A 13,222-nucleotide genomic window follows, 5' to 3' on the forward strand; every position below is an offset into this window, starting at 1 on the left:
TCTCCTCAGAAAATAGGTTTTTCTTTTATATCACATTGTCAGACTGCAAATTTTCTGAACTTTTATTCTCTGCTTCCCTTATAAAACTAAATGCCTCTAACAGCACCCAAGTCATCTCTTAAACGCTTTGCTACTTAGAAATTTCTTCCACCAGATACCCTAAATCATCTCTCTCAAGTTCAAAGTTCCACAAATCTCTAGGGCAGGGGCAAAATGCTGCCAGTCTCTTCGTTAAACATAACAAGAATCACCTTTGTTACAGTTCCCAACGTGTTCCTCGTCTCCATCTGAGACCACCTCAGCCTGGACCTTGTTGTTCATATCGCTATCGGGCTTTGGTCAAAGCCCTTCAACAAGTCTCTAGGAAGTTCCAAACTTTCCCACATTTTCCTGTCTTCTTCTGAGCCCTCCAAACTGTTTCAACTTCTGCCTATTACGCAATTCCAAAGTTGCTTCCACATTTTCAGGTATCTTTTCAGCAACACCCCACTCTACTGGTACCAATTTAATGTATTAGTCCGTTTTCACACTGCTGATAAAGATGTACCTGATACTGGGCAATTTACAGAAGAAAGAGGTTTATTCGACTTATAATTCCACATGGCTGGGGAAGCCTCACAATCATGGCAGAAAGCGAGGAGGAGCAAGTCATGTCTTACGTGGATGCCAGCAGGCAAAGAGAGCTTGTGCAGGAAATCTCCCCTTGTAGTAACCATCAGATCTCGAGAGACTTATTCACTATCATGATTACAGCACAGGAAAGACCTGCCCCATGATTCAATTACCTCTCATCAGGTCCCTCCCACAACATGTGGGAATTCAAGATGAGATTTGGGTGGAAACACAACCAAACCATATTGCATAGAAAACCAAGCCTCATTACTTTGGTCAAAACCAGTATCTAACAAAAATATTATTACTGAATTCAATCGCTCGCTCATATTTTTGGACTTTACTTTGAATGAAAAATTTATTTATAAAAATTAAATCTCCCTACGATGAATTTTGATTTGCAGCCAACTGTGCCATTGAAAACCAGGAGGTACAGAACTTCCCCCCAAAACAATGCTTTATTGGCCAGGTCCCAAGGCCAGAGGTCCCAGGAGCAGCAGCAGCAGCAGCAGCAGCAGTGGGTCCTCCAGGAGAACCTCCAAGGTGACACAGGGTGCCCACTGCAGACAGGTTATACTGCATGGTGCCTCCTCCCTGACAACCACCTCCATTTCACACCAGCCACAGCAAGGAGCTTTGACACCAGCATGGATCTCTGCCTGCCGCTGATGGCCATGGCTGTCGAATAGGTGGTGTTCCATCAGTTCTTTATACCAAGTCCTTTATGAAGCATTCCACAGAGCATGTGTCAATGGCGTGTGTTCACCTGGCCTTCAATATAGAAGAGGCTCCAAGACAAATAGGAGATATCATCAGCATGTTTTATCACCTCTGACCTCTGAGAGAGAAAAAAGAAATCTGAGCCTCTACTATTATATCAAAATTATGTTAACTTAAAGAATCAGATTCTAAAAGCAGAAAGACGAGGGCCCCGAGAGCCAGACTTTTGTCGTGATACCCACCATCAGATCATCATTATAATACCTTCAGGTGTTAGAGTGTTAGTGCAACTAACACCTGGCCCATACCTCATGGAATTGCACAGGAGGGCCCAGGAAAGCCTCATGAATGTCTTACCAAACAGGGAGAGAGATGGAGGTGGCGCAAGAGCTAGGAGCAGTTTTTAGGTCCCTATTTAGATCCACTCCTTCTAAGAGGAGGAAGAGGCACAGAGCTCAGCTCCCTGCAGGTCCAAGTCGAAGAGCCAGCGACTTCCTGTTGAGATGAGTTGGTGGTGCCCCCTGCAAAGGCTCCCTGTGTCCAAGGACTGCAAGCCCCCTGCAAAAGTCTCGCAAGTCTTAGAGACAGACCTCATCCGATTCATGAAGCCACTCATTGGAGTGGGCAGGTAATTCTGAAAATACAAGAAGAAGAGTTGTAACTACAGAGATCAGTGTCAAGGTGGTTGAGGTTGTGAGTGGGCCATCACTGTGAGTGGAACTACTTGGGGAACAGCAGACATCAAAGGGTAAGCCAGGGGCCCCAGAGTCACTGGCTGACTTCAGGCCTTTTCCCAGAGGGATGTCTGGAGGGCTGCCTACCCTTTGAGCCATTGGCATGTACACCTCAGTGTGAGTGGCCCACATGGCAGCTCTTTCTGGAAATGATTATTGACCCTGGACCTTGTGATGAATTTTGAAATGGAATTGAGGAGACCGTAAGTACTCTTCAGGCTGGCCCAGGGTCCAGTGTACACCTGTCCCAATGCGGACAGGTGTCCTGTCCTGAGCAGCAGCCCTGCACGCACTGGATAAAAAGCAAGTGCACTTGTCCCCATTGGTGTGGCTTGGTGCTAACAAGCTGTCTCTTCACTCCCAAATCAATACTCAGTTACATTAGACTGATAAAATGACTATATTAGCTTGAATTTACATATATATTTTGCAGTGCCTCACAGTATGAGAAAATGATCTTAATAGCCCCATTATCTATCCATGTCATAAATAAACATGTTTAAAACAAGTTAAAGCTACATGTGGAAACTCAGAACTTGAATTTTCTACTTAAAACTTGTTAAATGTGAAAAATATTAGGTTGATGCAAAAGTAATTGCGGTTTTTGCAGTTTTTTTTGTTTTTGTTTTGTTTTTGTTTTCTTTTTTTTTAAATGGCAAAAATCTCAAATTACTTTTGCACCAATCTAATATTTAGATCTGTGTTGAAAATCATATACTTTTCTCTGTGTACCCCTAATTGCAGGCTCCCAGTTCCTAAATAAAGAAGTTCCCTGTATGTGCTAAACAATTCTGTCTACTGAGGACATTTGGAATGTTAAAGAATGTGTAGTTTGTCATTCGGCCTGCTTAAGTGTTCAAATGTGTAGACAACCGTGAGTTCCCATTCTAGTGGTATGTCTGAGCTGCCCTCCCTGTTCCTTACTCATTAAAGTGATGAATTTTATAAAAGCAAAACAAAAACCCAGACAATAAAACAGTGTTATTTTAAAGTTATACTGCTTTTTTCGTGTGTGCATGAGTGTAATATGTGTATGTATATAATGTACATTTATGGTAAGGTGTTTATATATTTCACATGACTAATGGGTTCTGTACTTGTTTTAAATTTGATTTTTTTTTAAGTTCACAATGCATTAACATGTTACAAATTCAAAGGGTGTAAAAGAAAAGGTTTTGATCCCCTCCCTGTCATGGAGCCCTCCATTTCCCCTACCAGAGACAGCCTGTGCAACCAATTTCAAGTGTATCCTTACAGATCTCTCCTATAAATATTCATGCATTTATTTTTTCTCTTATTTTTACAGAAAGTGAAGCATACTGTACACACTGCTTTGTACCAGCTTTTCATTTGACAGTGTATCTTTGAGATTTTTTCATATTCCATAAAAAGCTTCCCTTTGTTTGTAAATGCACCACAGTATTTTTAAGCAGCACTACTGATGAACCTTTGGATTTCCTAACTCTTTGCTATTAAAAATGTACTGTAGGGGTTGGGCCCAGTAGCTCATACCTGTAATCACAGCACTTGGGAGGCCGAGGTGGGTAAATCACCAGAGGTCAGGAGTTCGACACGAGCCTGGCCAACATAGTAAAACCTTGTCTCTACTAAAAATACAAAAATTAGCCAAGCATGGTGACACACGCCTGTAATCCCAGCTACTTGGGAGGCCGAGGCAGGAGAATCGTTTGAACCCAGGAGGTAGAGGTTGCAGTGAGCTAAGATTATGTCACTGCACGCCAAGTGAGCCAAGATTGTGCCATTGCACTCCAGCCTGGGCGACAGAGTGAGACCCTGTCTGAAAAATAAAATCAAAACAAAAGTACTGCAAAGTCTAAATTTGTATATACAGTATTTTGTACCAGTTAAACAATATAAATTCCTAGAAGTGGAATTACTGGATCAAAGTATTTTAAATTTTAAATTTTGCCCAATTGCTTTTCTTTTAGAATTTGTACCAGTTTATGTTCTCACCAATGATATTTGCTTTACTATTTTTCCCACAATTGCGACAGCAGAAAGTTGTCAAGTTTTATTTTTGCCACAATGGCACATTTAAACTTCTCTTCTCTCATTATGAGGTAAAGTTGAATGTATCTATAAAGCCATTTACATTTCCTTCCTTGTGAACTGTGTGTTTATATCCTCTGCTCATTGTTGTACTACCTTGCTGATCTTTTTGTAAATTGATCTCTGGGAATTCTTTTTATTCCCTGGAAATTAACCTTTATAAGTTGGAAATATTTTTTCCCAGTTTGTCATTTAGATTTTGACTTTTCTTGCAGAAGTTGGTTTTGTTTTAAGAGATGGTCTCCCTTTGTCACCCAGGCAGGAGTGCAGTGGTACTATCATAGCTCACTGCAGCTTCAAACTCCAGAGCTCTCCCCATTCTGCCTCCCAAGTAGCTGGGATTGCAGGTGCACACCGCCAGACTTGGCTAATTTTTTAATTTTTTGCAGATGCGGATCTTGCTCTGTTGCCCAGACTGGTTTCAAACTCCTGGCCTCAAGCAGTCTTCCTGCCTCAGCCTCCAAAAGTGCTGGGATTACAGGTGTGAGCTACTGCACCCGGCCTGTTGCCATAGTTTTTGCTGTGCAGAAATATTTAGATTTATGTAGCCAGATTTGTGTATTATGTTTTCTGAATTAAGCTTTTTCCGTTCATAAGTTTTTTAAAAAATGTATTTCACATATCTTTAGTACATTTATGAAATCATTGATCCATCTGGAGTTTATTTTGGTTTACAAGGTGAAAAGTATGGATTCATCTCTTTTCTTCCTTTTCTCTGGTGGCTCTCCTGTTGACATGAATTTTGAATTAAAAAAAAGTCTTTAGTACCTACTGTCATATGCAAGAACAGCTAATACTGATTAAGCCATATATTCTTTGAATCTTTTTTTATTGCTATAGAGATTCTTCATTTTTGTACGATCAGAAAATGAGTAGTTACAATGTATCATAACTTTTAAGTCAGCCCAAAGAAGCTGCAAATTATATAACGTTGTGGGTTCCCTGCTGTGTTCTCCTTACCTTAACTGTGATACTCCCTGCCTTATTGCTTCTTGCAAAATACCATGATGTCATTGTCTCCTTGGAAGCAAAGTGCCACTTGAAAATTGCTAGGCAAAAATGTAACCAAATGTTGATGTTGACTTGCATTTTTATTTGTGAAAGTTTACAAATTCTATAGCTTGTCAACTAACCGTCCTATTATTTTTACTTTTAATGTGATGGTTCTTATTTTTAACCATTGCAAATTTTTTCTGTTCGTTTTTACTAAAAGTAAATATTTTGTACAATTTTGGAGAGGAGTGATGGAAGCTCCATGCCGGAGTCATCCAGCCCAGGCTGTCTGATTAGAGGATGAGTTGTTTATGCTTTTTGTTTCTGGTTTTTTTGTTTTTGTTTTTGAAACATAGTCTTGCTCTATTACCCAGGCTAGAATGGAGTGCAGTGGTGCAATTTCGGCTCACCGCAACCTCCATCTCCCAGGTTCAAGCAATTCTTGTGCCTCAGCCTCCCGAGTAGCTGGGACCACACCCAACTAATTTTTATATTTTTAGTAGAGATGAGGTTTCATCGTGTTAGCCAGGCTGGTCTCGAACTCCTGACCTCAGGTGATCTGTCCACCTCACCCTCCCAAAGTGCTGGGATTACAGGCCTGAGCTACTGCGCCCACCCTGTTTTGGGTTTTTTTAGTTAGCTTGGGAAGGAAGTCACTTTCTAGATGAAGAGTTCTTTTTTTGCATTATTCTTGACAGAACCTTCATTAGTGAATGGAAAGTGGGGTATGTCCATGTAAATATTTCAGTTGCATATCTAGAGCTACTCATTTATAAATATGTTTGAAAATTAAGTCAATTATAGTAACTGATTTATAAAATGAAAGAATTGGTGAGATTAATAAGATGTATCTTCAGATTTAAATGGCTTATAGTCTGGAATTCTTTGGAAAGAAAATAGACTTCTTGCAAGATGTTACTGTGTGTATTCCTTGACATTTCAGTTTAACAAGTAGAAAAGTGCAGCTGCACACCATTTATGAATGTATTTTAATAGGAAAATTTCATAAAGCCTCAAGTAATGAACTCTTTTTAATAAATGGTAAATTTGGAGGAGAGATATATGCTATCTTTTTGTCTACACATTGATAAGTCATTTAAAAGTTCTCAGTTTTTTTCTTCTATCTTTAAAACTAGAGAAATCATAATAATGATAGTGATGATGAGGTGTTCACTTTGGCCCCCAAGGATATTTTGATCATTCTACTTGCTAATAAAGATGTATTTTTCTTACGATTTGGAGACTTAATAGACCAAATTACTACATGTAAATATGTGTTCCATTATAAACATTCTAACTTCCTCCTTAAGTTTACTGGAGAAATGTGTTTGATTGAAGATACTATATATGTTCTATTCTTTCAAATTCTATTTTCTTCAATGAGTTTTCCTTCCTGTCAAGCTGCTGTCTTTACAATATGACAGTCTTGATATCTGACGTGTTGACATTTACTGTTTGTAACTTGTAAATGTTGTGATTAAAAGCTTTCTGGATTATAATTGTTTAGTATTGGACACATTTTTTTCCCTTACTGAAATCTGAAATTTTCTTCTGTGCACTGAAGCTCAGATGTATATATTTTTACTAAACTTTGCAAATTGTACCCTTTTCTTTTGACATTCCCACTTGTGTTCCTTGTTTTTCCTTTGAATCTCAGTATTTTTGTATTAAATTGTATGGCCATGAGATTAATGATAGTTAGTTTGCATAGATAATTGACTCCATTTATATCATATGAAGTACATAATACATTTGCTCATATGAAGATAGCCACAACACAAAAATTCCATACTTTCATTATTTGTTCTTACATTTACAGAACAAATGTAATACATTTATAAATATTTGCTCAGATATGAATGATAAATGTTGATGTACTCTGTAAATGGTTTATTCATGTTCTTATATGATTTTCATCACTACATATAAAAGATTTTAAAGATTTCTCATGACTAAAATAGAAGACTATTTTGTATAATAGCTTTCGTTAATTCTTAGAATCCTAAAAATTGAAAATATTATGGAAATGGAAGAAATTCAATTCCAGGTGTTTTAATAGTTTTATTTTTTATATTTTTTAAAATTTCATGTGGCTACAATATAATTTAACTCCAGAAAAAATGAATTATAAAATACTATTTTTCATTACATTGCAAACATATTTCACATTTTAGAATGCTTGAATATATTTTATGATGCAGTCATGAAATCTGTGATGTTATTTAGAAATGCAGGCCAACTTAATTTATTAAGGGTTTGGAGACATAACACTTTACTTATAAAGTACATTAACAAATAGATCAGTGGGCTTATATAAATGAACTGGGTTTACTCTATTTTTTACCCCCTCCAGGCAGAACTCACAGTTTGGAGATGAAAAAACATTTAGTGATTCATCATTGCTGGAAAATCTCCAAAATAATCATGTAAGTTACATAAAACCATTATCTTTTTGTTAGTGAATAAAAACTAATGAATGTTTCTCTGAATTATCATCTATGTTTATATATTTCTTTTTTTTACTTTCATGATTATTTATTTATTTATTTATTTATTTTGAAACAGAGTCTCACTCTGTTGCCAAGGCTGGAGTGCAGTGGCATGATCTCCATTGCAGTGGCCATGGCTCACTGCAACCTCTGCCTCCCGGAATCAAGCCATATTCCTGTATCAGCCTCCAAAGTAGCTGGGATTACAGGCACCTGCCACCATACCTGGCTAATTTTTGTATTTTAGTAGAGACAGGGTTTTGCCATGTTGGCCAGGCTGGTCTTAAACTCCTGACCTCAGGTGTTCCACCCACCTCAGCCTCCCAAAGTGCTGGGATTATAGGCATGAGCCACCGTGCCTGGCCTCATGATCATTTTTAATAATTATCAAAATCTATGCCAATTCCTTTTTACTTGGCCAACATTAATTCATGGTTGTTATTAATTTGGTTTTAATATTATCATTCATCAATATTCTGTCTTTTCAAATTGTTTTATTTTAAATGATTATAGAACGCTCTGTGATACAATTCAATATTAACAATTTTAGAATATCTGTGGAAGTAAGTTATCTGCTTAGTACCATAGGCTGGTGCTAAATCTACAGTAGAAACTCCAGCTTCTGCCGCCCAATGTGAAAATCCTGCTTATGAAGTTACTGACTGTATTAGGGTTCTCTAGGGGGGCAGAACTAACAGGAGATATATATATATAACTAATAGGATATATATATATATATGAGTTTATTAAGTCATATTAATGCACACAATCACAAGGTCCCACAATAGGCCATCTGCACACTGAGGAGCAAGGAAGCCAGTCCAAGTCCCAAAGCTGAAGAACTTGGAGTTTGATGTTTGAGGGCAGGAAGCATCCAGCACGGGAGAGATGTAGTCTGGGAGGCTAAGCCAGTTGTGCCTTTTCACAGTTTTCTGCCTGCTTTATATTCTGGCCATGCTGGCAGCTGATTAGATGATCTGCCTTTCCCATCCCACTTACTCAAATGTTAATCTCTTTTGGCAGCACGCTCACAGACACACCCCCAGGATCAATACTTTGCATCCTTCAATCCAACCAAGTTGACACTCAGTATTAACCATCACACTGACACTCAGGTTTCATAAGATCAAGTTAGAGAGTCTTCTGGAGTTAAACCCCAGAGCTTTTTCTCATAACCACTTCAAGCCCAGTATGTCAAAACTTGAACTTATAATTGTTACCCCAAAACATGCATCTTCTCTAGCACAGGTGGGCTTGACACTTTTGCCCGAGTGGGGCCCTATCAGTATGTTGGTATGGGTATTTTTGTATCTCTGTTTTCTACGCGAGCCTTTGACAAAATATTAACTTCAGGATCTACAAAACCTAGAGCTAGACCACCTATTGCCTCTTGAAATCTCAGCTTTCAGTAAATTGTACCGTCACCTATCTTGTGACTCTTCCTAGGAATTAGAGGATTGTCTTTGATGCCTTCTTTTCTCTCCATGTCCGGATCTCTGAGTCACCAAGCCCTTGTCAGTACTGATTGCTAGAATGTATCTTGGGTGTCAGCTGCAGTTAATCCTCATTTTCACCCCCTAGTCCAGACCGCCAGTACCCACTCTGTGGATTGCTGTGGTAGCCTCCTGGCCAGTCTCCTGGGTTCCATTTTTACTCCTCTCCAGTTATTGTTGCGCATGACAGCTGAAAAATGCAAATGGAAATCAAGTCCCCTCACTATCCTGTTTAAGCCTATTCTCTGCCTTCTCTCTTCTCTCATAAAGTAACATGTTCTGGTCCCTGCCTAAGCTGTCACCCTCATTTTGAGCTCCTTTTCTTTCTCCTCATCCCACTGACTGCCTTTTATTTTCTAAAACACATCATTTTTTCCTTCTTTATGACCTTTCCTGCTTGATGGAAAGCACTTTGCTCAATTCTTCCTGAGGCTAAAACTTCATCAGCTCAAATATTACATTATCTTGAGAATAACCACAGACTCGCTCAAGTCACATTACATGATATTTGCATATTCCTTTATTTACAGTGCTTGTCACACTGTAAGTAAACAATATGTGTGTATGTATTTGTGTTTGGTCTTCCCCACAACACCAAGCTTCACATGGCAGGGACCATGTCTGTTTAGTCCACTGTTCTAGCCTGAACACAGTTTTTTCAAATAATGTTCTGATATATCTTCCTAGTCACTTCACATTATTATTATTTTTTTGTCCAAGATCATAGAGAAATGTTTTTCCTTTATTAAATTGAATGACATTTCTCTTTATTGAGAGCCAGACAGGAATATATTTAATTTAAAATATCTGGCTTCTCTCCTATAAATCCTAAGCTCCGTGCAGAAAGGGTACACCCTTCTGTCTTCTCAGGCTGTAGGAGTCCACTGGACATAGGAGTTGCTCATAATTTCTTATTCATTAAAATATGAATAAAGTTACCATTTTTGGAGAGGAAAGACAAAGCCTTATAGAAAAATCCTCAATCATTATCACCCCAACGCAAAGTATCACGCCAGTACAGTAAGATTGCATGCCTAAAATTTAAATCTGATCAGGAATTACAGCTGGGTAAATGAACATTCTCAAATTTTTCTCCTGTCCTCCAAGGACAAGATTCAGCTTCATCTGCCTTTCTCACTATATTGTTTCTATTTGACAACACCAAGTTGTCTTGTATAAATGTTTAGAAAATGAATGAAAGAGTAGAAAAATAATTTGAATTAAAAAACACATTTTCTTTATAATTGATGTTGGCTTCTTAGTTGGCTATAATCCCACACCCCCTATGTGTAACAGCTATGTTTTTATGGGTTTTTGTTTGTTTGTTTCGTTGGGTTTGTTTTGTTCTTTTTTTGAGACAGAGTCTTACTGTGTTTCCCAGGCTAGGGTACAATGGTGCAATCTCAGCTCACTGCAACCTCCGCCTCCCGGGTTCAAGCGATTCTCCTGACTCAGCTTCCCGAGTAGCTGGCATTACAGTTGCCTGCCACCATGCCTGGCTAATTTTTGTATTTTTAGTAGAGTAGGGGTTTCACCAGGCTGGTCTCAAACTCCTGACCTCAGGTGATCCACCCGCCTTGGCCTCCCAAAGTGCTGGGATTACAGCACTGGGATTACAGGTGTGAGCTACCACATCCGGCCAACAGCTATGTTCTTAATAGACATGAAGTAATATTACTATCAGTGTCAAAATGTTCACATGAGAAGGGCTTAAATTATGTGTTTATTTTTCACAGCCGACTGCACCTATAATATGTGAATTTCTTACAATGATGGCAGTCTGTCACACAGCAGTGCCAGAGCGAGAAGGTGATAAGATTATTTATCAAGCAGCATCTCCAGGTACAAATGAAGAAATTGTAAAGTATTTTTTTGTGGAAAATTGTTCTGAATGTAAAAGTCAGTTTAATTTTAAAAAGCCAAATTGAGTGTTTTTTTAGATAAAAATTTTTATTTACCAATTAGAAAAACCTTGGCTTTCAAGGTTAAATATACATGTGATATTTTAAAATGTGTAACTTTGTGTATGTAATTTTTGGTATATGACATAAGTTACATGAAAATTTGAATAATATAATTCTCATAAGTGAAAAATGTACTTTTTTACCTACGCATAATAATTTTTCCCTTTATAAATACCTAAGAACTCTTAGTCAAGCTGGTTTTGCATGGGTACAAATAGGAAAAGGAAAATGTGTTTGCCTAAATATAGTAAGCATATATAACTTTAGAACACCAATTTTGATTTCCTCTTTTGTTAATGATAATAACGAAGTTTGTGTATTTATTTGGGTGAGGAAAGTTTTACACATTTGAAGGGATTCCATAAAATATTAGTAGTACAGTTATCAATATTAAGTACTTAGGCTTAATTTTGGATCTATTTTCAGTGTAAAATTGGGCAGATAGTTTGATGAGAACTTTGTTAGAAGTGTTTTAAACTGTATTCTAAGCCAGCATCTGTGACTTATAGGATATACTAAATTCCTTAAAAGCGTAAGAATTGTTATATCATATTATTAGGATAGAAACTGTGTGATGTTTTCTTATGCCATACCCTACTCTAGCAATAAAAAGGTTTTATTTAACATGATGAATTTCATAGACATTAAAATCATTATTAGTTCATTTAAAGCTGTTTAAATTGAATCCTCAATGAGCAATATTAGTTTCTCTAGACTCAACAATTTAGGAGGAAAAGGATAAAAGTTTAGAAGGCAGTTTTCTCTGATTCCTTGTGAGAAAGTTTTCTAGCAAATGTGCTGGATGAAGGGGTACATTTAAATTAAGCTTCTTAGGAATTTATGACTAACAGTGAGACTTGACATTTTGGAAATGTAACTCTGAGTTCTATATGTGTCTCCAACACTTAAGATTATTCTCTTCATTTCTTTGGAATTGTCATATAATTTTAAAATAATTGGATTAATAACAGGAGCCAGAATAAAAAGAACTTTAAACAGAAAATTATATTACCTTAATGTACTTCTCTTGTACTGAGAATATTTTTTTTTCAATCATGTATTTGCTTTTACCTCTTTTTCTAAAACAGATGAGGGAGCATTGGTCAGAGCAGCCAAGCAATTGAATTTTGTTTTCACTGGAAGAACACCCGACTCGGTGATTATAGATTCAGTAAGTTAGTTGTTTTTAAGATTCTTTTTAATGCAAGTAATACATTTGCATAGCTTCAAAGATAAAGTAATACCAAAAAGCTTATAATAAAATAGAGGTTCCCCACTCCAGAAGCAACCACTGGGTGTTCTTCTAGCTATTTCTTCAGGCATTTATACAATCTCACATTTTCAAAAAAAAATGGTGATTATTAATACATATTTTGACTCTTCAATTTTCATGTATCTTCTGATTCTGTTACATGAGGGTGTATCTCTTGAATCATCATCCTTTTTGTTTATCCTTCCTCATACTCCAAAATTATTATGATTTTATTCCAGTTAGTTAAATACTCAGGCCCAATTTTTAAAGTGGGCAAAAGACTTGAGCAGACATTTCACAAAAGAAGCTATATGGATGACCAATAAGCATGTGAGAAAACATTGTTAGTCATTAGGGAGATACAATTAAGACCACAATGAGATAGCACTACATACCTACCCAAGTGATTTTCCCACCTCAGCATCCCAAAGCACTGGAATTACAGGCATGAACCACTGCACCTGACCACTTCTTCTCTTACTTTCTAAAAACTAAAATTTAAAAATGGATGGCACCAAATGTGTAATGACTATGTAGATCAAATGGAGCAATCATATACTGCTAGCAGATGCGTAAAGTGGTACAGTCTCTTTGGAAAATCTTAGAGTTGTCTAATTGAGGTAAACTTACACCTGAGCCAGCAATTGTGCTCACAGTTATACAGCGGAAATGGAAGTTTCTGTTTCTAAAAAGACTTGTAACAAAATGCTCATAGCAGCTTTATTCAGAGTAGCCAAAAACTAGAAACCAAACCAAATGCCCATCAATAGAAGAATGGATAAACAAATTGTGATATAGTCTCAATGGAACATCTAAACAATAAAAAAGAATGAGTTATTGATTCATCAACAGCATGGATGAAAAATGAATCAAAACAATAGAAAACATTATGCCG

At 37.2% G+C, this 13,222-nt stretch overlaps 1 protein-coding gene across 4 annotated transcripts in view; it reads left to right on the forward strand.

Moving 5' to 3' along the window:
• ATP8A1 (ATPase phospholipid transporting 8A1) overlaps positions 1–13,222 on the forward strand; it is a 266,338-nt gene that overhangs the window by 102,102 nt on the left and 151,014 nt on the right. For all 4 annotated transcript variants that reach the window (XM_008017516.3, XM_008017518.3, XM_008017515.3 and 1 more), the window contains 3 exons: positions 7,483–7,555; positions 10,848–10,953; positions 12,164–12,246. In XM_008017516.3, coding sequence (XP_008015707.1) covers positions 7,483–7,555; positions 10,848–10,953; positions 12,164–12,246 — 262 coding nt within the window. The remainder of the gene's footprint in view (positions 1–7,482; positions 7,556–10,847; positions 10,954–12,163; positions 12,247–13,222) is intronic.

This window comes from Chlorocebus sabaeus, chromosome 27 (genome assembly GCF_047675955.1).
Source record: "Chlorocebus sabaeus isolate Y175 chromosome 27, mChlSab1.0.hap1, whole genome shotgun sequence".
Classification (NCBI taxonomy): domain Eukaryota; kingdom Metazoa; phylum Chordata; class Mammalia; order Primates; family Cercopithecidae; genus Chlorocebus; species Chlorocebus sabaeus.